Genomic DNA, 27,940 nt, shown 5'->3' with positions numbered 1-27,940 from the left:
GAACATAAGCAAACATTGAAGAATGCAAGGTGCAAGAATATCTGCAAAATGCAAGATTAATGATGAGTAAATTAAAAGCCCTTATGTGTCTGCATGCTGATGTGTGGCTGTTTGTATGTATTTGTGATTATATTCCTATTTTTCTGGGTTAGGTACGCTCCTTATTTTTAAGCTGTGTGTTTGACCATACACCTGTGTTTTAGAACATATGAAGGACCCTCTGGTCTGTGCATAGTATGCTTCTGGATGTGAGTTTATTTCTGTGTCCTCATATGTGGATGTGTCCGGACCATTCAGCCTGGTGTCAGTATGTGTGGAAGAAAGAGTCATCATAACTGCCTCAAACCAGCAGAGGGCACCAGAGAGCTATGAACCTTGGCTCCGGGGGCTGAAATCCAGAATCTTGGCGGGTAATGAGGGACCCAGGAGACTTAAGATCTGGGAGGAAAGAAGTGGAGACCTCTCTAGACCAATTTTGTAAAGTTGTGCAATTCCTGTGCGATTTCTGTTATGTATCCTCAACTCATTGCCTAGGACCCAGAGGTTCAGGCACCCCCGGTCCTGTGAGCAGAAGCGTCTAGTTATGGGTTGGGAGAGAGGCTAGTTGTTAAGCTGGTCTCTTTAAGAAAAAGGAGACCCCTACTGAATGCCTTCATCAGTCTCACCAGGAGTTCCTTCTTCCCAGCACCCAGATCCCTCAACCCCAAAGGATTTCAAACTCTGCTTGGTGATCCTCCTGTGGCTGCCCTCCTCTTAGCTATTTGAAGCCCTCCAGTTGAGTACTTCTTTCCGGATGGGAAGATAAGATGAACAAAGGAAGGAGTCATTTACGCCTGTCCTCCACCAGCTGAGGACTCCCAACACAGCCTGGCCCCACTGTGTGCTGGGTGAGGCCCCCTGGCGGGGGCCTCAGGCCAATCCAGGAAGCAGCTGAATTCTCCAGCTTTGCCTTTAGGAGGTGGGAAGAGTGATTCCTTCCCCACCTCCAGCATTCATTAGTCAATTGAGAATTCCCAATTTGAGAATCCAGAGGTTAGATTTTGGGTGTGGAATTAACAAGAGAAAAAAAAAAAAAGGATTTTAAGCTTTTTGATTCCATGAACCACCGCCTGCCCACCCCCTCCTCTCCTAAACATGCTTACACACACCCAAACACACACAAACACTCACACACCCTTCCCCACCACAGTCATCCCCTGGGCTAAAAGCCGGTCCTCAGCCCATGCCCCGCCTCCCCAATCCACTGCCTAGTTCGGTAGCCTGGGACCAGGGCTGTGTATGTAGATGGGAGGGAGGTGCGGGTGGGCAGGGGTCCCGCCGTCTCTGCCCCAGCGCCCGCGACTCGCCGTTGTTACCCTTTGGCCCTCCACCGCTTTCTCTCTTGGCGCTCCGTCCATCTCAGTTGCAGCGAGGGGTGTGAGTGTGTGTGTGCGCGCGCACTGGGGGGGCAGGGGAGGGCTGTGGAGGGAGGGCCGTCGGAGGAGAGCAGACGTCAGGAGGAGGGAGGAGGGAGAGAGGGAAGGAAGACGAGGGGGGAGAAGGGGAGAGCGGAGAGCCGAAGAGACCCGGAGAGATAAAGCTCGAGGCGAGAAATAATAAAAGGGCGAGGGGGAAGGAGAGGGGGGCGAGAGAGAGAGAGAGAGGAGAGAGAGAGACGGGACCGCGAGGAAGGAGAGATAAAAGAAGCGGAGGGAAGGGAAGTGAGTTTGTGCGCGCGAGTGAGTGTGCGTGTGAGTGTGCAGGGGCGGGCGCGGGCGGGCGGGGGGCGGGCTCCCGGGCTCCCCTCCTCCCCAGCCCGCTCCTCTCGCTCCCTCGCCAACTCCGGGCCCGAGCCGCGGGCGGGCGCGCGGCGGAAGGACAGCATGCTGAGCCTCCTCGTCTGGATCCTCACTCTCTCCGATACTTTCTCCCAAGGTAAGCTCCCCCACCCCCCGCTCCGCCCGCGCCTGCCCTTGCTGCCCCCACCCGACCCCCGGGGCCGGAGTGTGCGCCCCAACTCGGGGCGCGCCGAGGGGCTCGGGACGCCACGAGGTGGGGGCTGGGTCCCCGCGCGGAGTACCGGGGGGCTGGCGAGGAGGAGTTTTCCGTTGATTTGCCCAAGTTGTTTCCTCTGGCTGCGCGGGAGAACCGAGAATCGGGGCCGCGAGGGCCGGGGGTCGGAGTGGAAAAGGGATCCGACCGCTCAAAGTCTCTTCCGGAGCCTTTGGCAGCTCTACTCACCTCCACCCTCCGAGACCCGGAGTCCGGACGCCTGGGTCCCGGCGGGGGGAAGGCTGGGGAGAGGGTGGGATCTCAGATTCGGGGGGCGGAGGTGCGCGGAAAGCGGGGGACCCAGGCTCCCGAAGATGTCGGGAGGGAATCCCGGCCCTCCTTCAGCCCAGCCCCTCGCGGGGCTGAGTCCGAGCCGCGGCTCCAGACTGCCTGGGGCTGCCCCCTCCAGAGGAAGGGAGGGGTGCCTCGGGGCCTCTGGTGGGGATTTGAACCCTTGCCCGCGGAGGCTCCCGGTCGGGAGTGGAGTTCCAAAGGCAGCTTCGGGCCCGCTGGGTATGGAAGTGGCCACTTGCTGGGGCGGCGGGAGTGGGGGGCGGCTAACACCCTCTTGGATCAGAAAAGTACCGATGTTGGGGCTTTATTTGGGACCGGCGGGGAAGAGCCTGAGAGATGGAGAGGTTGAGAGATGCGGGAGAGGTTGAAAGAGATGAGGATGTTAGGGTATCCCAAGGCTGGGCTGGGGGGCGGCAGGGTAACTGAAGAAGCCGAGGGCCCAGACTTCAGCCTCTACTGGGGTCTGTTTGAGTGGATTCTTGTCTCTCGGATCTGACTCTAAGGAAGATTTAATCCTGCTGAGCTAGTCGCGCCCCGCCCCCCCACTCCACCCCCCACCCCCAAGATGGAGCTGCCACACAGAAATTGACATACAAACACCAAAAAACCAGCCCTAGACACTGAGACAGACTATTCACCTACTGAGACAGACATACCCGCGAGCATTCCCCACACGGAGACAGACACATATACACAAAGACGCTGGCACATCCGAGGAAGACAGATTCCTCCCCCATATCGGTACACGCGGGCATATTCACGCCCCCAAACGCACCACAACTCACAGGCACAGTCCATGTGTGCAGTCGGGCATTTACAAGGACACAACACATAGCCACACACAGAGACCCTTCTGTGAATACCAACCCTCCAGCAAACAAAGAAACTTGAACAGACATTCCTATAGGCAGATACCTATGGAGATGTACAGACGACGAAATGGAGGAGGGGGTCTCCTCTTGGGTGGTGTTGGGAGGGTGGGTCTGGGACGAGGAAAGTTACTCTGCGGAGAGCACCCTCAGGCGGGGCCCTGCTCTCGGCTCCCTTCCTGGCCTGGTGGGTGTGTGTTTAGGGGAGGGATGTTGTATTGGACCCCTCCCCTCTCCTCCTGGCTGGGCCCTCCGGGGCTCTGAAGGCCAAGCCTGGCTGAGTTGGTGGGGGCAGGTCTCCAATCCTGTCCCCTAAGGCTCCCACCCTCCTCCATCACACACAGGCATACTTAGCATTTGGGTAGGGCCCACGTTCATAGTGTGAGTGGGGTGGAAGTGGTGCTGGGGGAAAGGAGGCCTGGTCCTGGGGTTGGCAGGCCAAGCCAGACACTTGGCAGAAAGTTGGGAGGATGACTTAAGTTCTGACTTTGTTCAGCCAGGCTGCTAGAGGAGGGGGAGGGGAGGAGGGCCCACGGTGGTGGGGGAGGGGTCAGCTGGGTCAGTACTGGTATGTGTTGGGGGCAAGCGTCTGTCTGCCCCTTTCCTGCAGCCTTAATGTGTCAGCAACATGGATACGAACAAGCTTTAAGGAACAAAAGCTGCAGTTCGCAAACAGGAGAGGCATGTGGACTGAAGCAGGGCAGAATGGTCCAAGAGAGGAGTGCTGTGTGCCTTTCTGTTTTGGGGAGGGAGGGGTCAGGGGCTAGCTGGGATTCCATCGCCCATCCTCCTGCAGGGGTGAAAGCAAGACCTGATGAAAGTGTACAGAAGTATTTGGGGGTGGGAGAGGGGATACCAAAGGGAGCAAAAGGGAGAGGTTAGAGCAGAGGGGAGAGGAAGTCACTCCTGAGTGTTCCTGCGAGGCTGAGCAGGGACTGGAGAGGAGGCAAGGTTGGAAGGAGTGGGGACCTGGGGAGACTGGGATGCTCTCTGGATGGGGCGGGAGACAAGGGGGGCGGGGGCGGTGGCAGGACCTCCCTCCTCAGCCTCCATCCTTAGGAAGGAGGAGTTGTAGGCAGGGACTGGGGCAGTGAGAGAGGAACCTGAGGGGGGAGTCACCAGGCATCTGAGGGAGGGTGGTGGGCAAGTGCGGAGAAGGTGGGAGAAGAAGGCAGTTGAATTGAGGGGAGCGGAGAGGAGAGAGGAAGGGAACGTACAGCTTAGGCAGAGAAATAAAAATCGCGTTTTAAAGAATTTCAATGGGCTTCATCAATCTTCATTTTTCACTAAATAATTTTCTGTATCTTATCTAAATGAAAACCATTATCCTTCCCCCCGTTTCCATCATGCGCTGGCTCCTCAGACTGATTGCGCCGAAAATTGAAATATTTATTCATTTTCTGGGAGATTTTCTCGCTCCCCAGTCTCAGGGAGGAGAAATTGAAAAAGAAAGATTATAGCTAATCAGAGCAATGTGGGATGACAGGCCGGCTCGGGGCGGGAGCTGCCTCCAGGGGAGGGTGGAGGTGGGGGTAGGGGGAAAATGTGTCCCTCCAGCCCCTAGATGTCCCCTGGGCATCCCTGCCACCACTTGGCAGGGTGGTGAGGAATAAAGGGAAGAGGCCCCAGGGCCTCCTAAATTCCCAGTATTCGACTGCTTGAGTACAGCTACATCCTGATAGAGAGCAAGAGTCTGGAAAGAAGAGTAGCTGGGAATGGACTCCCTTCTCACCATGCCCCCTCCTCCCCCCTACATACTTCAGATGGCCCACATTTCTAACCCAAAGCAGGATCTTGAGGATGGGGAAGAGCAGGGGGAGACATGGCAGAAATCAGGATACCTGGTCCCTCTCCTTGACCTTGATTGGACTTCTGCTCAGACCCAAGGAGAAGGGTGTAAATGGTTTTCAGGGCCTAGCATTACCTCCAGCTCTAGCTCAGGATCCCAGAAGATCCTGGATCAGGAAGAGGAGGAGAGGGTATCTAAGGCCTCCCACCTTTTGCTGGCTCCCATGGTTGGTTGTCTTCCTCTGCCCTTGGTTCTCTGGTGGGGTAGGGGCGAAGCAGCCCAGCCTTGTCCCTGGCCCTCACCCCATCTTGACCTGAGAACCAAGTGCTCTGATGGAAGCTCCTGTAGAGCTTTATATCCTCGGGGACTAAGTCTTCATTTCTCTTTTATCCTTTCACTTTCTGACACAGTGCTAAGCGTGAGATAAGTGCCCTTAAATATCTGATCAATTGATTGACTCGATGAGAGTGCTATGATGTTGGAAGGAGGCAGTATTAAATGGTGCTTAAATCACAGACTCCTGTCCAGCTCCCTGGCTAAACCCTTCCCCCCAGGCCACTGGATAGTTGTGTCAGCTTGAACAAGCTGTGTGTTTTCTCTGTGAATCAGTTTGCTTGTCTGTACAGTCAGGATAGAAATAACATTTCATAGGGTGGCAATGGCATGTTAATCCATATAAGGTGCATGGAACAGTGTCTGGAAAGACATGCCCTGTAAGTGCTTCTGTTAGGACTTTGTGGCTGGACATGGACAGCCCAGTTCTTTGCTTCCTTTCCAGCTCCTCCTTCTCTTTCTGTTTTCTCGGCTCCAGCCGCCCAGATTCCTGGTCCTGGGTTCCAGCAGCTCTGTCTTGTATCTCTCGTGGAGAGAACTGGGTTGTGGAGGACCCAGAAGGGGAAGCTAACCAGCCTTGATTGGAGACCTCAGGAAGGGTTTGGGGAAGAAGAGGACCAAGTGGAAGAGGTTGGCATTCTAGTGAGAAGGAGCCAAAGCTCTTATGAGAAAGGAGGAACACTAGCCCCGAGGCGGCAGCGTTTCAGAGTCTGGAAATCATATGGATCATTTATGGAGCCCTTGTGCTAACTACTTTATTTGCATTATCTAATTTAATCTGTACAGCAGCCTCCTGAGATTGGGTCTGTAATTATCCCCATTTCATGGCTGAGAAATCGAGGTTTGGACAGGTTGGGCATCTTGATGGTATTAATGGCTGGGGAACCAGCTCCCCTCAAATACTGCCCCCACCTTCCTTTGACTGGGATCCCACATGCCAGCAGGGACAGATGCTGGGCCAGGACAGGGTCCTTCCTGACCCAGAGCTGAAGGAGAACTAAGAGGAAAAAGGAGCAAGTGCTCATAAATGGAAATTCATTCAAAATCCTAAAACCATCCTTTATTCTGAGATTCTGTCCTACATTTTTGGGTGTTGAACGGGATTTTCTTTGGTAATATAACAGTGCCCATAAACGACTTTTGATTTTTTGTTTGTTTGTTTATATTTTGTATTTATTTGACTGCTGCAGGGTCTTGGTTGTAACAAGTAGGATCTAGTTCCCTGATCTGGGGTTGAACTTGGGTCTCTTTCATTGGGAGCAGGAAGTCTTAGTCACTGGACCTCCAGGGAAGTCTGTACAAAGCGCTTTACTTAGCAAATGAAAAGGTTTGCAACTTTGTGTTGGTTTCTAAAATTACACAGCCTTTACAGGTCCATGAGCTGCAAACTTGGAAACTGCCCCTGTAATGTGCAAGACTGACTTGTGGAGAGTCATACAAGGGGTGGGGTGCTGAGTGCGGGCCTGGGGAGAAAACCAAGACACTCAGCCCAGTCCCTGGCGGACACAGAGGCCGGGGTCTGGTGTTCTCATCTGCTTTGGGAGGCCCTGCCTGCCCTAGGGTAGGGAAAAGTGACTGTAGGAGAGGTGGTCTCCCAACCAAAGCATCAAAATGACTTCTTGTCAAATCCCTACTCTACCCTCTTCACATTCACTTGTAACAACACTTGTGAAGGAAATGTTACCCCCATTTTTAAGGATGAGGAAACCAAAGCCAGCTTTAATTAGCTTGCTCAGGGCCATCCCTGGAGTATGAGATCCCAGATTCAGACTCTTTGTTTTACTACAAAGCCCATGGTCCCCTGGGCACCCTCCACGGCAGAGGCACCTGTGCAGTGGCCTCCCTTTGGTTGAGTGGCTCTGGAGGGGAACAGAGGGCGTCTTCCTGCTCTCCTTCCCACGGTGACAGACAGGCTCCTCCTGCTGCCTGGCTAAGCCTGCTCCCCCAGGGCCCAGCCGAGACATCTAGCCCACCTGCATCTTGCTGTCTTGCTTGGATGACCATCTGTTTTATTTAGTGGGGATGGGAACTCCTTGTCTGTTAGGAGCAGGAGGTTTGTAACACCACAGATCTCTTCTTCCCACCTGTAGAGTCTTTTTAACTTTGTATTGTTTAGTCACTAAGTTGCATCAGATACTTTTGTGGCTCCATGGACTGTAAGCTGCCAGGCTCCTCTGTCCATGGGGCTTCCCAAGCAAGAATACTGGAGTCGTTAGCCATTTCCTTCTCCAGGGGATCTTCCCCACCCAGGGTTCAAAGCCGCATCTACTGCATTGGCACGCAGATTTTTTTTTTTTTTTTTTTTTAACCACTGAGCCACCAGGGAAGTCCTGTATTTATATAGTGTGTTCCGATTTTAGCAACTTTTTCACATGTACAATCTCATTTGGTAGATATATTACAACTGTCCTATGATATAGGCAGTGTGGTTATTATTTCCTCCATTTAATACATAATAAAGCCGTCTTAGAGAGTTGAAATGACTTCTAAGCGGAGGTTGGGATGGGGGCGAATGTCTCCATCATCCCAATTTTTGGGATGGTTTCCAACCAAGGATAGGGACATTCCTATCCATGCGTCCAGAGCTGGGAAGGCTGTGACCCTTCCCCACCTACCAGCTCCTGCCTGATTTCTTCTCAAGGCCTCCAGGCCACTTTACTTGGCCCTGTCCTGGAAGATGCTTTGACCTGGAAAGGGCTGGGATTGGGGGTGGGGGAGCAGCAGGCAGTGGTCAGCAGGAAAGAAGAAAGAGGCTGCCAAGTCCTCAATTCTGAAATGTTATGTCAAAGAGAGGCTGTCTCAGGAGTCAGGAAAGAAAATGAGTCCATTCTAAGTGAGAGAGAAGGTGGTTCTCTTTTGCAGAGAGCCCGCTTTGTGTTTTGCATGCATTAGTAACTCATTTAATACCAACAGTAAGGACTTGCCAGGTGGTCTAGTGGTTAAGACCCTGTGCTCCCAATACAGGGGGCATGAGTTCAATCCCTGATCGGGGAACTAGGATCCCACATGCCTCTCGGTGCAGCCAAAAATAAAAATAAATTTTAAAAAATTTCTCTTAAGTACCAACAATAACCTGTTAGGAGTTATCCCCATTTTGTGAGTGGACAAAGAAAAACAAAGAAAGACGCTAAGCAGATTGGCCAACATGATATATTTAAGTAGTGACAGAGCCAGGACGGGATCCCAAGCAGGAAGTTGGAGTGGGAGGCAGGAATGGTTCCAGAGGGAAGCCCCTGAAGATGGATGGGCACACCCACCCGTTCCACATTGCTGCCGCATGCAAGTCTCACTGTGCAGTGTGTGTGTCCACATGCACACGTGTAGATTCCCTCGTGATCTCCTGCGCGCTTGCACATGCAGCCACTTCTCACCCGCGTGCACCTAGGAACAGATATCTCTCCCTTTCCCCTGGCCCATCCATTCGCCAGAGAATCCTGCCGTGTTTCTAATGTACCATTCCCCTGCCAGCTATGGCAGCCATCCTTTGAAGAGTCTTTGAAGACACCAGTTTTTGTCTTGTCTTGCTCTGAAGATGCACACACTCCAAGGTTTGGAAAGTTAGAACCCTCAGCTTCCCCATTGTGTGATTCTGGTCCCTCTCCATCCTGCAGCCCCAGTTCTGACACCTTCCCTCCCACTGATTCACAGACAGTGCAACCTGACCGAGTTCTTTGAGCTCCCGGGATGAAAGCTGACTTTCTTTTTTGCTGAAGATTGCATTTTTCTTTTCCATCCTGCTCTCCCCCACCCTGCATCAACTCTCTCCAAGCTCCCAATTTCTCCCCCTCCACATTTAATTTCTCCAGCAACTTTTATTAACCTCTGTAGTCTCAGGGAGCTGAAGCCTCATTCCTCTCTGCCCTCCTTGAGTCCATTTAACAAAATTGGGATCATATTGAAATAAATGGGCCTTGTAGCCAGCCAGCTTCCTCAGGATTAAGGGTCTTAAATCCAGGGTGGAACTCTGTAGTACTCCCTAGCAAATTCCATTAGTTTCCCCGGGAGATGCTGCTGCTGCTTCATTCCTCCAGTGGCCTGACTCTGGGAAGGTGATGGAAGAATCTCCCAGAGGGCCATGGGGACTGGGTTGGAGGCAGCAAGGGACAGCAGGTATCTGAGTGCTCTGGGCTGGCAGGCCTGTGCCTGTAGCTTGTCCCACTCCAGGCCAGATCAGGAGTCATACATCCCTCTTCCCAACTGGCCATGTGATGCTTTTCTTCTCTGCCTCTTCTTTCCTTCTGAAGCAGTTTGAAGAGTCCATCCTCACTGTGTGGGAAGAGAGTCCGGACCTGGTTCCTTTATCCCACAGAGATGTGTTGTGTGCTTAGACTATGTTCCAGGCACCAGTGTTGCAAAAAGAATAAAGTACTACCTTTGCCTTTAAGGGTCTCACTTTGTGATTTAGATGCAAATTACTTAGCTTCCGTAGGTGTCAGTTTACTCTTCCATAAAATGGGGAGAATTGTTTTTTTTTCCAAGTCAGCAAATGTATATTACTATATATGAAACATACATTATGTAGGCATTATGGAGAATAAAAAAAAAAAAAAAAGCCCACAATATCATATGGTCCCTTCCCTTTAAGAAACTAAGATGTGCCTATATATGCAAAGATTCCAGGTAATGCTAGGCTGGGTGTATTTGGCGCCAGTGTGCAGTCAGAGCTGGGGAGCTTGCTGTGGGCTGAAGAGGCCAGGAAAGGCTCCATGGAGGAAGCGGGTCTAAGGATGGACAGGATGTGGATGTGGCAGGAAGAGGGAGAGCATTACCAGACCGGCTGAACTTCCCGAGTCAAGGTGTGGCTGCCTGAATGCGCAAGGTCCATGGAGGCTGGTGGCGGCTGAGGACTTGGGTTAGGGAGAAATAATGGAACAGTAGTCTGGGGCTTGACCCAAAAAAGCCTGGAAATGCCAGGCCTGAGACCCTCCTGTAAGAGGGAAGAGACAGGGGTTTCTGTTTTTAAATCAAAGGAAGTGTTAAAAACTTTGTGATCCCTACTTCATTCTTCACCAAACCCTCCCCTCCTCTTAGACTCCTCATCTGTTGGAGCCACTGTAGAGGTTTGTGTGCGTGTGCGCTCAGTCGCTCAGCCGTGTCCAACTCTTTGTGACCCCAGGGACTGTAGCCCGCCAGGCTCCTCTGTCCGTGGGATTCTCCAGGCAAGGATACTAGAGTGAGTTGCCATGCCCTCCTCCAGGGGTTCTTCCCTATCCAGGGATCAAACACCCATCTCTTGCGTCTCCTGCATGGGCAGGCGGATTTTTTACCACTAGTGCCACATGGGAAGCCCACTGTTGAGGTTTACAGCCCTTTAAGTTGGGAAAAAAAATGAAATGAAATGGGCAGATGGTTGGGGTTTGACTGGGTAGAAGTGAGCAGAAAAACTTAAGAGAAAATCAGTTTGCCTTGGGAAGTCTCAGATCTGTGACCAGAGTTGGGGAGGCTTGAAATGATGAGATGTTTTTTTCTCTTCGAATCCTCAGGTCTAATAAGATAAAGATGCCCACAGGCAGAGTTCAGTGGTGAACCCTGCAGCTTGGTGGATACCTAGGTTCTTTGTCCCATGTTCTCTGGGAACCTGGGCTGGGTCTGCACTGCCCAGACTCTAGGGGAACCACCTGGTTTCATCAGAGCGCCAATCTGGATTTATTTAGTCCCTGCAGGGTCAATCCTGGGCCATTTCCTCTGGTCAGTGGCCAGAGATGTGTGTGCATTTAGGGGCTGAGCCTAGGAGATTCTTCAAACCTCTTCAAGGAAGCTGGCTCTGGCTTTTCAGATGGAAGCCTTTGAAGAAGATTCCCACCAGGGGAGTGAGCCACAGGGGTGAGGGCCAGTGTCCCACTAAGCTGGTGTGTTTTTAATGGCTGGGCTGGGCTGGGCCTGCATGGAGGCACCAGAGATCCAAAGGTAAGTAAGATTTGGTCCTTGTCCTTGAGCCACTCAAGGCGGGTGTGGGAGATGGATGTATAAACACATATTGACAATACTATAAGATAAACGCTGGAAGAGAGGTATGTGAAAAATGCTGAAGTCTAGCTATCGGAGAGAGCGGGGAGTGGAAGAGGCCGCCTGGCAGGGGGAGGGCACGGCCACAGATGTGAGGCCGGGGCTGCGGCTGGAGCCTCTGGAATGCAGCGCTGTTGAAGGTATCCTGGCTCCGGACAATCCCTGATTGTGCCCCCTGCTCCGGATGGAAGGAGCTGAGGAATCCGAAGGAGTGAGCGAGGTCCCTCCCAAGGATTATGATTTCCAGGAACAAAGGCAGTTTATATAAAGCGTGCTTTCCCCAGATCTCCCAACCTCTTGGGTCCAGTTCCCTCTTCCCTATCCCTACTCCCCCCACCCTACAGAGCTGATTTCTAAATTAACTTTGTCCTTGGTTGAGTTTTTTTTTTTTTCCTTCCCCCCTCTCCTTCCTGAATTCTCCCAGCAACAGCCTGGGGCCCTGCTCGGTCCATTACCCAGCATTGTCAAGCCATGAGGTGCTTTTAACTGCTTCTTCCCATTCGATTCACTTAACTGGGAGGTTATTAAAATGAAAGAAGCTGAGATGGGCAGATGGGGGCAGAGAGAGAGAGACTAGGGAGCGGGAGCAGGCAGACGGGTAAGGTGAAGCCCCAGAGAGAAGTTGGGGTTTTCTTCATTGTGATAACCTAGTGGACTCCTGGGTTTTAATCCCAGACTCTGAGCAATTGACCGCAAACCCTGTGTGCTGGTCTGTGCCCCGGCCCTTACCTCCTTGGAAACCTATCAGCTTGACCTCACTGTGGGGATGGTTCGAGGGGACTCCCAGAAGCCCCTGAAGCCCGCTCCATCTTTGTCCATCACCTCTCCCACACACATAATCCTGCTGCCAGCGCTGACAGCTCTCCAGCCTCCATCCCCAGTTGGCTACTGCCTGGATGATGTTTGATTCTACACTGATGTGCCTATCACCCTGCACACACCTGGGACTTCTTCCCTCACCAGGCCGTCGGTGAAGTGAGAATACAAATTCATTTTAATGTCAGTTTGAGCCAAATATAATTAGAAGGGAAAAATCTGACTTGGGAAAAAACAAATTAACGCATTGCAAAGCAAGTTGAAATGACTTCCGGATTATCTGCACTGTTGCTGCTCTCCATTTGTGCAGAAAATTGAGAGAGGAGCCCATACGGCCCGTATCTCAGGGATTTGGTTTGTGCATGTTGCCTTTGGTTTCATACCAGGGTCATGTCCTAAGACTGGGCTCTTTCAACACACCCTTGGAATTGGACAACCCCTCAAGTGCCCTGGGACCTCCTGACCAGAGGGTCTATGGGAAAGCCAGAGAGGCTGCCACCCGTGTGAGCAGGACCAGGTCATTTCACTGGAGCCTCAGTTTTCTCATCTATAGAATGGAGACAGTAAGACCCACCTTAGCAGGTCGGTGAGGACTGAATGAAGGAATCTATGTGAAGGAGCAGTATTTGGAGCACAGTTGGTTTTCAGTAAATCATATTGCACACTGCCTGCTTTTTTATAGCTCATAGTCCAAAGCAGATCAGTAGGATGAGTGAAGAACAAATAATGGTGCAAATACAGATAAGTCTATGTGAACCATGCCAGTGATGTTGGTAACCCCTGAATTTATGGTCTCTGGAGTGCCGTGCAGTGGGAGCTTTGAGATGGCAGCAAATAGAAGGCACCCTGCTTCAGAATCAGGTTTGATCCTGGCTCTGAAGATTCAGTGGGCTCTTCATCTTTGTGAGCCTTAGTCTCCTCATCTGTTAAATGGAGTGATAGCAACCATTTACCTCTACTTTAAGCCCGGGGAAATCACTCCTTGGGCAATGCACAGTAAGCAGGACCAGAAGGTTTAGGTTTAAATCCCTATCTCTCCACAAGGTTTCAACTCAGTATGTTAGAACAGTGATTCTCAGACTTGAACATGCTTGTGAAGCACCTGGGGAATCTGGTTAAAAAGTGCAGATTCTGGTTCAGAAGATCTGGGGTCAGGCGGGGTTTCTGTGTTGGCACCAGGCTCCCAGGTGATGCCAATGCTGCTGGCCCTTGGGCCACACTCTGAAGTGTTAGAGGATGTGTTTCCTGTAGGGAAATAGAGCTTCAACGTTCTAATGGGAAGCAAGAAAATATAGAATTCATTTACCTGAATTCACTTTTCAGCCGGCTTGGTTGTATAACGGAGCCTGGATGGGTCATTGATTCAGGACCATCGATATGTTTGTTTTAGAGAAGCAGGTTGTGCGACAGGAGAGGGGGCAGTGTGTGCCGGCGTGCCCATCTTCGGCCCCAAGCCTAACCTGCCCAGCCTTATTCCCACCACCTCCCACGCTCCCAGCCACCTCTATTCCACCCCACCAAGTGTTCACTCATGCCAACAGCTGCCAGCTGCAAAGTTGAAAAGCAACTAGCCAGTTGTTGGTGTTGGTGGAGACATGCCTCCATGCTCGAGCCAGTCAGTCATCTGTCAGCCTTCTCCCTTCTTTTTTTAAATGAAAAGAGTGACTCCTCATAACCCAGCTCTCATTTGGTGGGGTTTTAGGGGGGAACATTTTGACTGAGCTGCTAGCCAGGGTCTGGGCCTTGTTGGCTTTGGCTTGAAAGTTTGATCATGAGCAAAGTGAGATCTGGGAAGGAAGGTGGATCACAGACCTACTTAGGGTCGTGGTTTTCAGGGAGGGAAGGAGAACCACCCCTGGGCAGGTCATTTTCTCACACTCATGTAGCCCTAATGGTTATTCAGGCAACGTGATGAGCTAACTCTCTCTCTCCTTCCCTTTGTGATCTGGGTGCAGAGCCTCAGGTTGTCGAGGAAGGTCCACAGGCCAGAGAAGAGAGCCTCTGCCCTCAGAGTTTTCTGATAAAATGGGAAAAGTTTGCTCCGTTTATCTAGGGAATCCTGTCCACTAGGGGAAAGAAGAACCCCCAGAAAACTGACTACACTTTCAGCCATCTCCAAGTGCAAACTACACACATCCATCCTGAGGAGTTTCAGAATAAACGAAGAAGGAGGTGGGGTCAGTCAGACCGGGCTTCCTAGAACATAGATCCTAGGGTCAGGAGTGAAGGTGGAGAGATGATTCTGGAAGAATCTGAACATCTTTGGACACTCAAGATCTCTCTCTTTAGGCAGGACTAACTTGAATCAACCTGGATGCATCAGTGTTTGTCCTTTTTCTGAAGAGAAAGGAATTTCGTTTGCTCTGTCTTCACCTTCATATCAATTAATCCCTGGCAAGCAGAAAGTTCTTCTTTGTGTCCAACCCCAAACCTTCCTGCTCTTCCATGGAAAAAAAAGAAAAAAAACTGTCTTATTTGAGACTATAACTGAGTAAGAGTCCAGTATTCTTTATGTCTGGAAAAATAACATTTCCCCTAAAAGGTTCGTTTTTCTCTCAGTGCAAGGCAGAGTTCCCTGTGATAGAGAAGCAAGGCTAGACAGGTCAGAGGTGACACTGTCTTTGAGGCCTCAGTTGAGGTCGAGCAGGTTGTCTCTTTAAGGAGCAGGTCTACTTTCCAACGAACCGCCAAGGCTATCTGTCTTCCCAGTGTCCCCAGTCAGGGCCAGAAGAGCAGTGTTCCCAGGAGCCCGGCTGAGTCACCATGCCCTTGCTTGTCCAGTTTCCCCTCCTCGGTGGCTCAGAGCAGCTGCAGGCTGAGGGGCTCTGGCGGATGGCTTGGGGGCCCCTCCTCCCCCTCCTCGGGGGCCAGGCTGAGAGAAGCTCTGGCATCTGGGGCAGCGCCGGGTACCTGGAGGAGAGTGGGGCCTGCAAGGGAGATGGCAGAGGTGAGCCGAGGCCACAGGCAGGACCTGATCTAGCTTCAGAGCAGGAATATCTTCCTCTTGGAATCACATATTGTGTGTGTGTGTGTGCGTGCTAAGTCGCTTCAGTTGTGTCCGACTCTTTGCAACCCCATGGACTGTAGCCTTGAGGCTCCCCTGTCCATGGATTCTCCAGGCAAGAACACTGGAATGGGTTGCCATGCCCTGGAGGAGGGCAGGGATTGCACCCCTGTCTCCTGCATTGCAGGCAGGCAGATTCTTTACTGCTGAGCCACCAGGAAAGCCACACAGGGATGTCCTCAACAGCCGTGCCTGGGTGGACAGGGTGGATCCCAAGTGACATCACTGTGGGTGGAGAAAGAAAGGGATAGGGTGTCTGCCTTGGAGATCTGCTAATCTGATGGGGTGTGGACTAGGATACCAGACTGTATTCAATCAGTGCAAACTCTTAGCCCTAAGCTTGAACTTGAGGGTGGAGCCTTGGCTTCTGCTGTCAGGTAGCTAGTTGTAATAGAGGAGACAGGTTGCCATCTTCCTCGGGGTCTAAACACACACAAAGATCATCTAAATAAGGGGTGGATTTTGAACCCTGTTGTACTTCTGCCCAGGAGAAGTTGGAAAGAGATACTGGAGCTGTGGGGTCAGTTAGGGAAGGGTTCCAGGAGGGGACAAGAAGGAAAAATGGACCCCCGTGGGAAGGACTGGTAGGGCAGGACCCAGTGGGAAAGAAGAGACTGTCCTTCCAGGAGGGTTGAGTGGGAGAAGGGTGGGAGAAGGCCGGGGGACGGCTATCCAGCTAGGGCCCCGTGGGCTGCTGGCTCTGGGAGCTGGGAGCTGCCGTGTCGCCTTGTCGAGCCGTGGCCCCTGCAGCATTCGCACCAGCCGCGTGACACATTCCCACATGCCAAGGCAGGGAGAGGAATGGTGTTTCAGCAGCTCCTGGTCCCTTGAGGACAGAGGAGAATGTAAGTCCTCGAAGAGGAGGAGCTGACATGTCTGGGGGGGAGCCTGGCTCTCTGGTCCTTCCGGAGGAGACAGTGGGGGCGTTGCGAGTTGGCTGCGCTGTGGAGCCTGCCTGGGGGGCAGCCTGTCTTTGTCAGGGGCTGCTACCCTGTTTCAAGGGTAGCCACGGCCCGAGGGCCTGGAAGTGCTGCCCGCCCGGAGGCCTGGCACGGGATGATCTGTCCACTGCGCCGGGCCTCTCCCTGCCCCCAGCTGCATGCTCCCCGGGCCCCTTCCTCCCGCTGTCCTTCCCTGTCTGTCGGTCTGTCACTCGGCAGGAGTGAAATGTGCCCTGCTCCTGGAGCATTTGGTGCTTGATAATTTGTGGATTATAGCTAACTCTCGATAAAGATTCCCCTAATTGCTTGGCTCACCTCAGGTTCTATCATCAAAGCAAAGCCGTGAGGCCCCCCTCTCGCCCTCCTTTTCTTTTTATTATCTCTTAATTAATCACTCTGGCTTTCACACTTAGCAGATAATTACAGTCTCCTGGGCACGCAGCTCATTTTCATAACCTCCTGCTCCAAGCCCGCAGCAGAGGGGGGAGGGGAGGAAGCGGGAGAGGAGGGGAGAGTGGGAAGAGAGATGCTGGAGGGAGGTGGGGGCAGAGACCAAGGGAGGGGAAGAAGGGGACGTCAGGCAGCAGCACTGAGGGGGTGCGTGGAATGCTGAGCGGAGCACGGGCCCAGAACCCCTGGTCTGCCAGCGGCTGGTGGAGGCTCTGCTGGTGGTCCTGCTCCCTGGGGGAGGCTCCACCTGGTCGGCCAGAGCTGGCGCATCGCTGGCTCCCTTGGCCTCCCTGGGTGTGGGGGGATGAGGTAGGGTGGGGTACAGCAGGAAGTGTGCACAGGCTGGTGACCAGGACACTTGATGAGGAGCAAGAGATGGTCCCAGTGAAGTTCATCCACCCTGTGCTGGGAAGTGAAGTCAGCAGGGGTGAGGAGGATGAGAGGGAAAGAAAGGGCAGGGCCACCACCCAGTCAGGACCCGGGACTTGGCCTGGGAACGTTTTCTGAGGAGAGCGGGACCCACACCCGGGCTGAATCCCATGGCCATGTGTGCTAAGTCACTGCAATTGTGTCCAACTCTTTGCAACCCTGTGGACCGTAGCCCATGAGGCTCCTCTGTCCATGGGACTCTCCAGGCGAGAGTACTGGAGTGGGTTGCTATGCCCTCCTCCAGGTGATCTTCCCGACCCAGGGATCGAACCTGTGTCCCTTAAGTCTCCCAGGCTGGCAGGCGGGTTCTTGACCAATAGCGCCACCTGGGAAGCCCACTCAGGGAACAACCACTCCATAATGGTGATTGGATGAAGAGGGGGAAGGCCTCGCGCTTAGACTTACACCTTTCAGACGCTGTGCCAGGAGCTGACAATATGCTCCATTTCAGAGAGGAGGAAAACTGTGACCCGGGAAGACGAGGTAAGGAGGGAGAGAGCGCTGTTCCTGCTGGGCCCTCAGCCCCGGCAGAACCACAAACCTTGGGGCTTTCCTTGGGCTCCCAACCCGAAGATAAACAGAGAGGAAGATGCCCAGATGATGCATTTGAGAAGACTGAGAGACAGTGGAAGTTTACTCAGAGGGTTAGACGCAGAGCGGGACTGGAACCCAAAGTTCCGGCAGCTCACCACTGTTCCCCACTGCTGTTCATCTTGTCTCTGAGGGCAGGGCTGCTGCTCCGCAGGACGTGGTGGAGAATGGGGGGTGCCCATTCTTTCGCTGTCTGTATTGAATTTTCTTTCTTCACCCTAGCACAATGCTTGGTCTTGAGAAAAGAAAAGAATTGGATCCTATCGACCTTTTTGCCATTAACTAGCCATGAGACCTTGGAATTGTCATATAATCTGAGTCTCAGTTTCTTGGTTGGTCAGTGGGAATCTTGGAAAGACTGCAGATGGTATATGTAAACAGAGTTCCTGGCATATGACAGGTGTTTAACAAATGGTAGCTCTGACTGCTATTCCTATTCCTATTGTTATTACCACTACACGTGGAAGCACCTAGCCCACGACCTTAGAAACCACGTCAAACAAGTTAATTTTTTAAAAAGCTGATGAGGGAGGAAGAGTGGTTTTGTTCACCTTCCTCAGTAAGGGAGGACACAAAATTTCTACACTGTGCCTCTTCTAGGATGTGCTGTTGAGCCTTGACAACCCAGGTCACTCTGTCCTGGTGCAATTTTTCTTTTCATAAATAAGGTGTCTGTTTCCGACAGGTCTACTTCCAGCTCAGAGCTTATTGGCATCCAGCTCCAGGTAGGGTTGACATCCTCCCTTTGCTGACCTCAATGCCTCAGACTGCCCACTGCACCTGCAGCAGAGCCCTGTGCCAAAGGGTTAAAGGTGTCCAGTCTCACTCAGACGGTTTGTGGCTTCTGTCTCAGCTCCTGGTTTCCCAGGCACTGAATGTAGGAAAGTCTACATTTAGGAGGCAATATGGAAGGAGCACTGGATTGCGAGTCTAGCTGTGAATTTTAGCTCCATTTCTGCTTGTCAGGAAGTGTGCCTTATGCAGTGACCTGAGCCTGTTTTCTTATCATAAAATGAGAAGGGTAATAATCTCCAAGATTCGGGCTGCACCGTTTTCTGACTCTTTGCCATCTGGGGGGAGTTCACATAAAGGACTGGTTCTTCCTGAATGAGGCCCTGGATCTCTCTGATTTGGGTTTTGAGCCAAAACCAGAGGTATGGATTTCAGAGAGCCAGAGTTGGGGTGCCCCTGGAGAAGCATTATTTGTTTAGGAACCAGGGTGGAAGCAAACTTTGTATACGTTTTTCAGATCTGGTCTGGACTCTGGGTAAGGACAGCAGAAGTACCCTTCTCCCTGCACACACACACACACACACACACACACACACACACACACACACACGAGTCTGCTCTCCTGGGAATGGAGATGATACACATACACACACACACACGAGTCTGCTGTCCTGGGAATGGAGATGATCCAGCCTGCTCTGGGGACCCTGGATCAAGGATGTGGGTGCTTGAGTGTGCCTGTTGATAAGAGTTTGTTCTTTAAGAAACGTGTTCTGATCTCACCCTCAACTTTAGCTTTGGTCTGTGAAAAGGTTTCGCAGAGTCTTGTGGGAACATAAACATTTGGCGGATTTCTTTCCCTGAAAGCTATTTCTTCTTTCTTTTTCTGGGAACTTTCACCAGCAAGATCAAGGCCCCTCCACCCTTCCCTCCTCCCTCCCCTCTGCCTGGGACACCCTACCCCCTCTCTCCTCCTCCCCGCAATGAAAACAGTCAACTGTGGGTACTGGGGATCATCGCAGAGCAAACTCGGCCAGAAGAAAAGAGTGAGGCAAACAGATAGCTCTCCCAAGAGGAGAAATTATAAGAAGGGAGGGGAGAGAGAGAAAATAAGCAAATGGCATCAGTGGTGAAAAGTGAATTCCAGGCATTTAAAATTCTTTTGGTTTTAATCATCTCAGAGGCCGACCAGAGCTGAGCTGTGGGGGGAAGGGAAAAAATGAAAACCAGGGCCCTCTCCTAGGAGCCAGAGCCCAGGAATTTCAGTCTGTAAAGACCTAAAGCCTGCGCTATGTAAGCTTCTCCATCTTCACCCTCCCCCTCCCTCATCTGATTCTCAAAAGGGTTACCTCCTCCAAGGGCCTTTTCTGACGAACCCTCCCTTTATCTCATTTCACAGGCTTAGTTTATACTCAGTTTTAAAGCACTGACCTTTCAGTTTTCTACCAGACTGCAAGTTCCCCAAGGCCCTGGATTCTGTTTTGTTCAAAACAAAACAAAAATAACAAACAAGAAACCCCAGCCTCTTTCATAAGTCATGCCCGGGCCTTCTCGGTGAGGGTCAGGGCCCCCAGAGAAGCTTCTGGGCCTGTTTTCCTCATTTGTAAAATGGATTTGAAGAGAGGAGCTGAGCCTGGAAGAATCTCCAGGAGGAACTGGGAAGCCGGGAGGGAGCCTGGCAGGTCCTGGTGCCTCCTGGGTGCTGCGTTCTGTGTTGGGTGCTTTGGTCTCAAGGCCTGTCCTTCTTGTCCCCCTCCCTCAGGGCTGGGGCTGGTTGTTAGGAAAAGCAGCAAGTGAAGCCCCTGGACACTGGGGTTGGGGACTTGGGGGGTGGGTCACAGATTCTAAGTTCTCGTTCCCTGACCAGAGGGACAGGGTTGTTTTAAGTATCTGGATGTCTTGACAGCCTAGCCAGCTGATAGGTGGTGAGGCACGGAGAGAAGCCACCCGAGGTTTCAGAAGAGTGTTAGTCGCCCAGTCATGTTTGACTCTTTGCAACCCCATGGATCGTAGCCCGCCAGGCTTCCTTGGCCATGGGATTTTCCAAGCAAGAATACCGGAGTGGGTACCCATTCCCTTCTCCAGGGGATCTTCCTGACCCAGGGATTGAACCTGGGTTTCCTGCATTGCAGGCAGGTTCTTCACCATCTGAGCCACTAGGGCCTCCTCCTTTCCTAGTCTGGCCCCTCCCTCTGTGCTCAGCATCTTGCTTCTTTCTGAGCTCCGTCCCTCTCCTCCCCCTCCTCCACTATCTCCTTCACCATCTGGAGACAGCTCTTTCCTTTCTCCTGACCACTAGGTGTTTCTCCCACTTTTCCACGTCCTCTTTCCCTCAGACTGGGATCCTGACTTTGTTTCTTATAATGCACCTCCCACTGCCTTCCCCCAATAGGACTATAGGCATTGAGAGCTCAAGGGTATATTTAAGCTGATCTTAGATTGGGTGACCTGGATTTTCATCCTGACTCTTCTTGGGCAAGTGATATGCTATTTTTGGAGCTTCAGTTTATTCAACTATAAAACAAGGAGGTACTAGTGGTAAAGAACCCACCTGCCAAGGCAGGAGACATAAGAGAGCAGGAGACATAAGAGACATGGGTTCAATCCCTGGGTCAGGAAGATCCCTTGGAGGAGGGCATGGCAACCCACTCCAGTATTCTTGCCTGGAGAATCCCTATGGACAGAGGAGCCTGGCAGGTTACAGCCCATAGCGTTGCAAAGAGTTGGACACGACTGAAGTGACTTGGCACTCACAGGTGATGCAGATGATGCCCCGGAAGTACTCTTGAGCTTTTGAGCAAAAGGGCAGGATCTGGAGTTCAGGCTGCTTGGGTTCAGATCCAAACCTGCTGCCATCGTGACCCTGTACAAGTCCCTTCACTTGGTACAGAAGAATAGCAGCATCTGCTTCATAGCGTGTGACACAGACTGAATTAAATAATCTCTGTAGAATGCTTGGAAGAGGTATCTGAGATGCTTTAAGTGGTATGTGATGGCTCTTACTGCTGAGCTGAATCCTAATATTTTATGGCGTGGAGTGTTGAGAAGAGCCCTTGGATTTGTAGTCTGAAGACCTGGGTTCAGATTCCAGCTTCCTTCCCGATTTTCTGTGTGACCTTGTGCAATTTCATTTCAAGTTGTGAGGATGAGTTAATGAAAAGTCTTTGGGGGCAGGGGGACCTTCTCTCTTGATCTTGCACCTGCTTCACCCTCTGTGCCTAGAAAGATGCCTGACATGGGCACTCAGGAAATGTGTGTGACCTAAATAATTGAGTGTAAGGTACTAATCTATGAACGAGGACATGGAGGCTCTGAATGGGAAAGTGAATTGATTGAGACAGATACAGCTAACGTTTGGTGTGTTTGCATGTGTGGGTGTGTTTGTGTGCACGCTCGAGGAAGAGGGGGTGCTGTTGTGTACTGTAGGATGTCTAGCAGCGTCCCTGGCTTCTGCTCACTAGAGCCAGTAGCAACACACCCTCCATTCACCAGTGTGACAATAAAAGATGTCTCTGGACATTTCCAAGTGCCCCCTGGGATAAAATCGCCCTGAGAAAAAGTGAAAGTGAAAGCCGCTCAGTCGTGTCAGACTCTGCGACCCCATGGACTGTAGCCTGCCAGGCTCCTCTGTCCATGAAATTCTCCAGGCCAGAATACTGGAATGGGTAGCCATTCCCTTCTCCAGGGGATCTTCCCAACCCAGGGATCAAACCCATGTCTCCTGAATTGCAGGCAGATTCTTTACCATCTCAGCCACCGGGGAAGCCCAAGAATACTGGAGTGGGTAGCCTATCCTTTCTCCAAGGGATCTTCCTAACTCAGAAATTGAACTGGGGTCTCCTGCATTGCAGGTAGATTCTCTACCAGCTGAGCTACCAGGGAAGCCCTGGAAATCAAGTCTTCTGACCCCCAGTCCATAGCTTTCTCTAAAATGCCAGACTGCTGTTTATTTCTCCCTATACCCAAGTATTTAACCTTGACCCGTATCATACAATTAAGAGAGAATGGTTTATGTTGTTGAGGAGCAAGTGGAATATTTCAATCTCTAGACCATTTTAGGAATGATTAAGTCTCCACTTAAACCATGACTTACCAGCAGAGGGGCCAGGGAATGACCGGGTAGCTGGCAAAGCCAGCCACTTGGACAGTCCATTGGTGGGGAGTGAGTGGAGGCCCTGGCTTTCTTTAGAAACATGTGATGAGGATTTCTGGGAGGTCTACCCCACCTCTGCCTTGAGCAGATAAAAGCAGACCCCTGTGGTACCAGACAGTAGGACTAGCTCTTTTGGGTCTCAGGCACGTGTTTCACCTCCCACTTCCCTCAAATGCCCCCCTCCTCACCCTGGTCCCTACCCCCACCAGCTATAGCTGCTGAGACTTCTCTGATGTCCTTGGGCACCTTAAAGTACAGAAAAATCAAAGATTTAATCCAGCCCTTGAAAGTTGCCAATGAAAACCAAGACTCAGGACTGTAAGTGACTCACTGCCCCAGAGCAGATGCTAGAAGTTCCGCCTTCACCCTGCCCTGCCCCCGATCCAACACACACACACACACACACACACACACACACACACATCACACACACACACACGCCACCCAGCAGTTTGGAAAACTACTGCTTTATCTTCACAGACCTCCGTGTCTCCTCCCCCACCATTCCCAATTGCACAGATCCAAAAGTCCTTCCTTGGTGCCTGGGGGTGGGGTGGGGAGTAGATAAGGAGTCTATTGCCCATTAATTGCTAGAAGAATTGAGGCCCAGAGAGGAAGGTGGTGGTCCCCAAAGAATCTTGGGTAACTGCTCCTAGGGCTGCCAACAGATCACACCCCACCCCCCAACATGCCCTTATCCTTCGACCTCTGCCCCCTGCTCTCCTATAGAGCCTTGTCTTGCTGTTATGGCAACCAGGGGATTAGGGCCATCTAGGAAGCCCAATGACAGGGGCGAGGGCTTAGAGGAGAGGCAGGTGGAAGGAGGGGATGAGAGAATGGGGTGATGATAAGGAAACCGAGTCGGGTGGGGGTGGAGCAGGGCAGAGAGGAAGGTGAAACGAAGGGAGGGGATGAGAGAAACCTCATCCATCCTAAGAGAGAAAAGGAGGGAGGGGCGGGGAGGGAAGAGAGAGAGAAACCTCAACTTTTATTTAAAATCAGAGAGCAGTTGTACGCCTGGAGTCGTTGCCATGGCAACGGCAAAGAAAAGGAGATAGAGAGCTTGTGAAGCCGTGAAAACCCAATAGGGGTAAATGTTTAAAGCCAGGAACAAAAACCATTCAGAGATAATTAAGTAACAGGCTGCAGGTTCCAGACTCCTGCCCATTGTCAGGGGACTTGGCCTGAGATGCCAGCTTGCTCTACCTCTCCTTCTCCCCCGCCTTTATCCTTGTCCTCACTCGCCAAGAGGATTTCCAAGCAGCAGCTAGGGATCCCCAACCCTCCTTCCAACCTTATTCTCTTTAACTGGGGACTGTCCCTCTCACGGCAGTGCCAGCTCCCTGGACCAAGGCTGGACAAGCCTTCTGTCTTCCACTATTAGGAAAAATACAGTCTTTTTAAGGGAAAACAGCAAAAAAAGGCTTTGGTCAGATAAAGAACTTGTGGATGCTACATTGCTAGATGGATAATTAAGTTGCGGACTTTCTTCCCTTGGAGGACTTCGAGGTTAAGGGACGCAGATGTCACAGGCAGGCTGACCTCTGTGCTGACTGTCATCCTCTGGGTCTCTGAAATGCCGGGGTGCCTGGGCTCTTCCTTCAGAGGGGGAAGTCTGGGAGCTTTGCTGGGGCTGTTTAACTGTATTTAATTCTACCTCTAATTCCTCTTTGAATGCTCCTTAGGATTTTTTTTCCCAGCAGGTTTAATCTCCCCAAGCTTCAAGATGGCCAAAAGCTAAGCTGATATTTTGAGGGTTAGGTATACTCGGCAGAAATAAAAAAGAAAGAAAATGCCAAAGTACTTTTTTGTATTTTAAATGAGTCTCACTCAGTCACCTCACTCCCACCCTAGACATCACAACAACTGGCTGGCCCCTTGCCCCATCTCCTCAGGGAAATACTTTTTTGAGTTCTGCCTCCCCCTACCTTCAGATGCCTCCCAAGAAATCCTGGATATCAGAGAAGGCTGTGATGTTCTTTCCTTCCTCTCATCTCAGGATGCAGTTCTGAACTGAAGGCCAAAATAGCTAAGTTGCAAGAGTCCTGTTTTATATCTACAGTCTTCCCTCACCCCCGCCACCCACTGTTATCACCCACCTCCAGTCCATTCCTCCAGATACTCTCAATTTTATCCTTAGGCTAAGCCAGCCTGGCAAACCGAGACTGAGTGGTTTGGGCCCCTTGAAGAATTGCTTTTACTGAGCTGAGCCTTTGGCACTGGGCCATCAGCTCGCACTGAAGAATGTTCTAAGGGGCAGCCCTGTGCAATTCCTTATTTTATTTATGGTAGGGATACCCAGGACATAGTTCTACACATCACAGTGAACCTTGTATGAGGATCCACAGAAGAAAGTTCTGTAGTGGTACTTTTCCTAAGGTACCGGCTAGTTTTTATTTTATGGGTACTGTAAATTGCATCACTAATTTTGAATGTTTTCCTCTGCACATGCTGCTTGGAAGCTCAAGGCTAATCTTGCAGTTCATCTCTGATGAGAGACTGAGGATCTTGTGGCAAATATTTAGTATATAACTTCACCTGCCCCTCAGCTTATTTCTCCTGTTTCTCTATTTCTTTATTTCTTACTCTCTTTCCCTGTTTGCCTAAGCACCACCATGTCTTAGGTCATCTCTTCATTTAGGTCATCTCTTCATTTACTCTTCATTTACTGTTTTTTTTTTTTTTTTTTTAAATATTTATTTATTATTTGGCTGCACCAGATCTTAGTTGCAGTGTGGGAACTCTTAATTGCAGCATGTGGGATCTAGTTCCCTGAGCAGGGATTGAACCTGGGCCCCCTGTGTTGGGAATGCTGAGTCTTAGCCTCTAGACCACCGGGGAAGTCCCAATTTATTGTTTACATAGTTGACCCTGTGTGTGCTGCCTCAAGTCTTAATTGTAATGAATAAATGAAATGAGTTAAAATATATAAACATATATAGCATAGTGCCTGGCACACAATAAGCTAGCAGCTACTGAAATGTCAGCTACTATTTTAAGTAACAAATAATATAAGTTGTCTGTAATCTTCCCTTTAGAGGTGCTATAAAGATGGAGCAGAGGCTGTGGAGAGCTGAGTCCCCCAGATTAAAGTCCATCTGTAAATACAGTTAACTCCCAATTGACCCAGTAGAGGAAGAGCCTTGACAGAGATAATGCTCAGCCACTGTTTCTTTTTAATCTCTTATTTTTTTAACATTGGGATGCATCTTGGTGGTGCTCATGATGATAATAATCAGATTTACTTTGCTTATTAGAGTTGACTTGGACGGCCATTTAAATGAGTTTCTAATTCCCTGCTCACCCCAAGACTGACAACCGAGACATTCTGGGTGGCAAAAGGAATCAACCTGCTTGGGATTAAGATTTTTCCATGGATAATCCCCAGAGTGAGAAGCCTATATGCGAGTAATGGAGAACTGATAGCGTTTTGTTGGATGCATGACTGCCCAGTCAGAAGAGGGTGAGAACTATAAGCCCAGGGAAGATAGTAGGGTGAGACCAGGAGCGGTTGACAAAATGTGTCAACGAGATCAGCCTGGCGCAACCTGATCTCTATCATGTGAGGCTGGCCCTTTTTTTCCCCCCAGTCAACCTTTCATTGAGTCCTGGAGGAAAAAGAAAGCACAGACACAGCGAACAAAAAACAACCACCCATAACCAACTTGTTTTGTTCAGCCCTGCATTTATTGAGCATTTGCTATATGCTAGGCACTGCTAAGTACGTGGTATGCAAGGCGAGGAGAGTTCTCTTTATGGCCTCAGGGTGAGGTTCTGGTTCGTTCTATTACCTTTGAGTTGGGGAAGCTGTCCAGTGAGTACACAGTCCTGAAATGAGCACCTCCAATCCCTCAGCATAGTCCTCCTTTCCCCCTCCTGCGCATGCATTTCTTAAGTCCCTTTTAAGCTCTTCTTTCTCGAGTCTCTCTCCAGCCCTCCCTCCTTCTCTCTTTTACCATTCCAGGATCTTTCAAAGTTCTTTTTACATTTTTCAAGATCTTTCTCTTTTGTTTCTATTAAAATAATTATTTTAAGAAATAAAATGGCTTTATATTGCTTTTTCCCCTACCTTCTCTTCTCTTTTTTTTTTTAAAAAACTCTTTCCCAATTACTTACAAGAGAAAAAAAAAAAAAAAAGCAGCCCTCCCAGCCTCTCAGTTCTTTTGCTCAAAAGACAAAAGATCCTTCAGAATTAGAGAGGAAGGGGGGAAAGCAAAAAAAAAAAAAAAAAGGGATTCCAGTTAAAAATCTTCATCAGGGTCAAAAACCTGACAGAAAAGCTTTGTTTGAAGGGAATGTGAAGGGGGAGGAGGAGGGAATTGGCAACTAGCAACTCTCAACCTCAAAAGGCAAATATCTTGAGGGTTGAAGGGAATCTGGAGATAGTGAGCATTCCCACTGAAGTATTGGAATAGCTTTGATTTCCTTTTTAACCAGAGAGTCTTCTCCTTCTGAGGCTACTAGAATATGCTGAGAAGAAATGAGGTGGTGGGAAGGGAAGAGAAGCTGGAAACTACCGTTTTAATGCCATCTGCTTGAGAATTGTCAAGAGTCAGAGTCGGGACGAGTGGAAAGAAAATCCAGGCCTTGAAATCTCAGGCCCCCAAAGGCTGCACTGCTGTTCCTGGACTTCATGCTTTCTGAGCGCGAGACGCCGGGGAGGACCAGGGGAACAGACGGGAAGCCCGAGGAGAGATCTGTGGGCAGCTGGGCGGCCCCAGGGCAGGGTTGTCCTGGAACTGGGGTGGAGAGAGGCGGCTGCCCACCTGTGAGTGAAAGCTGAGAGGGTGTGTGCTGTGGACAGAGATGGCAGATCATAGCTTCTCTAGGGTTTTGGGCATTAGAGTCACAAGTGTCCTTTGAATTGAGGAACAGTGAAAGCAGGGTGACATGGGGCATTACTGAAAGAGTGTCAGGAATGAGAAGACTAGAATGAGGAAGAAACCACAAGGCTGGACACCTCGACAAAAACAAGGTGCAAAAAGAGGACAGGAACCCGTGTAAATGCCTACCTTCCCAGCAGGCCACGCTGATGCTGGTGGATGGGGCAGCCCGAGAACTATTTGTGGCAAGTGTTTAAATCCCAGGCTGCTTTTGCTCCAGCACCTGGTATCCAGCCATCGATTGATGTGTGACAAGGGAATATGAACCAATTTTAATACCAGCCTGAACAAAACATGATTAGGAAGAGAAATTTGCTTCAGCAGTTCTGGCTGCTGCAGCAAAAAAAAGAGGTTACATAAGGTTTACATAAATGACTTGGGACCATCTTCCCCATTCCCATTTCCCAGGTCTCTGACTTGAACAAAGAAGTAGAGGCCCAGAGCCTCCTCCCTTGCCTTCTGAAAGTTCCAGAGACAGACATGCGGCCTGGGAGCAGAGCTAAGACCTTCAGCCTATGAAAGGACACTGAACAAGGGCACAAATCAAATAAGTCAGTAA

At 50.8% G+C, this 27,940-nt stretch overlaps 1 protein-coding gene across 3 annotated transcripts in view; it reads left to right on the top strand.

The window, feature by feature from the left end:
* The first annotated feature begins 1,595 nt into the window (after nt 1-1,595).
* The window catches only part of KIRREL1 (kirre like nephrin family adhesion molecule 1), a 103,633-nt gene continuing 77,288 nt past the window's right edge, over nt 1,596-27,940 (top strand). Inside the window, exon 1 of one of the 3 annotated variants that reach the window (XM_061120441.1) lies at nt 1,596-1,914. In XM_061120441.1, the coding sequence (XP_060976424.1) occupies nt 1,863-1,914 (52 nt within the window). In that variant the 5' untranslated portion in view covers nt 1,596-1,862. The remainder of the gene's footprint in view (nt 1,915-27,940) is intronic. The other 2 variants (XM_061120439.1, XM_061120440.1) reach the window with 2 other exon arrangements.

This window comes from Dama dama, chromosome 20 (assembly GCF_033118175.1).
Source record: "Dama dama isolate Ldn47 chromosome 20, ASM3311817v1, whole genome shotgun sequence".
Taxonomy (NCBI): domain Eukaryota; kingdom Metazoa; phylum Chordata; class Mammalia; order Artiodactyla; family Cervidae; genus Dama; species Dama dama.
This window is presented reverse-complemented; position numbering and strand designations above follow the sequence as displayed.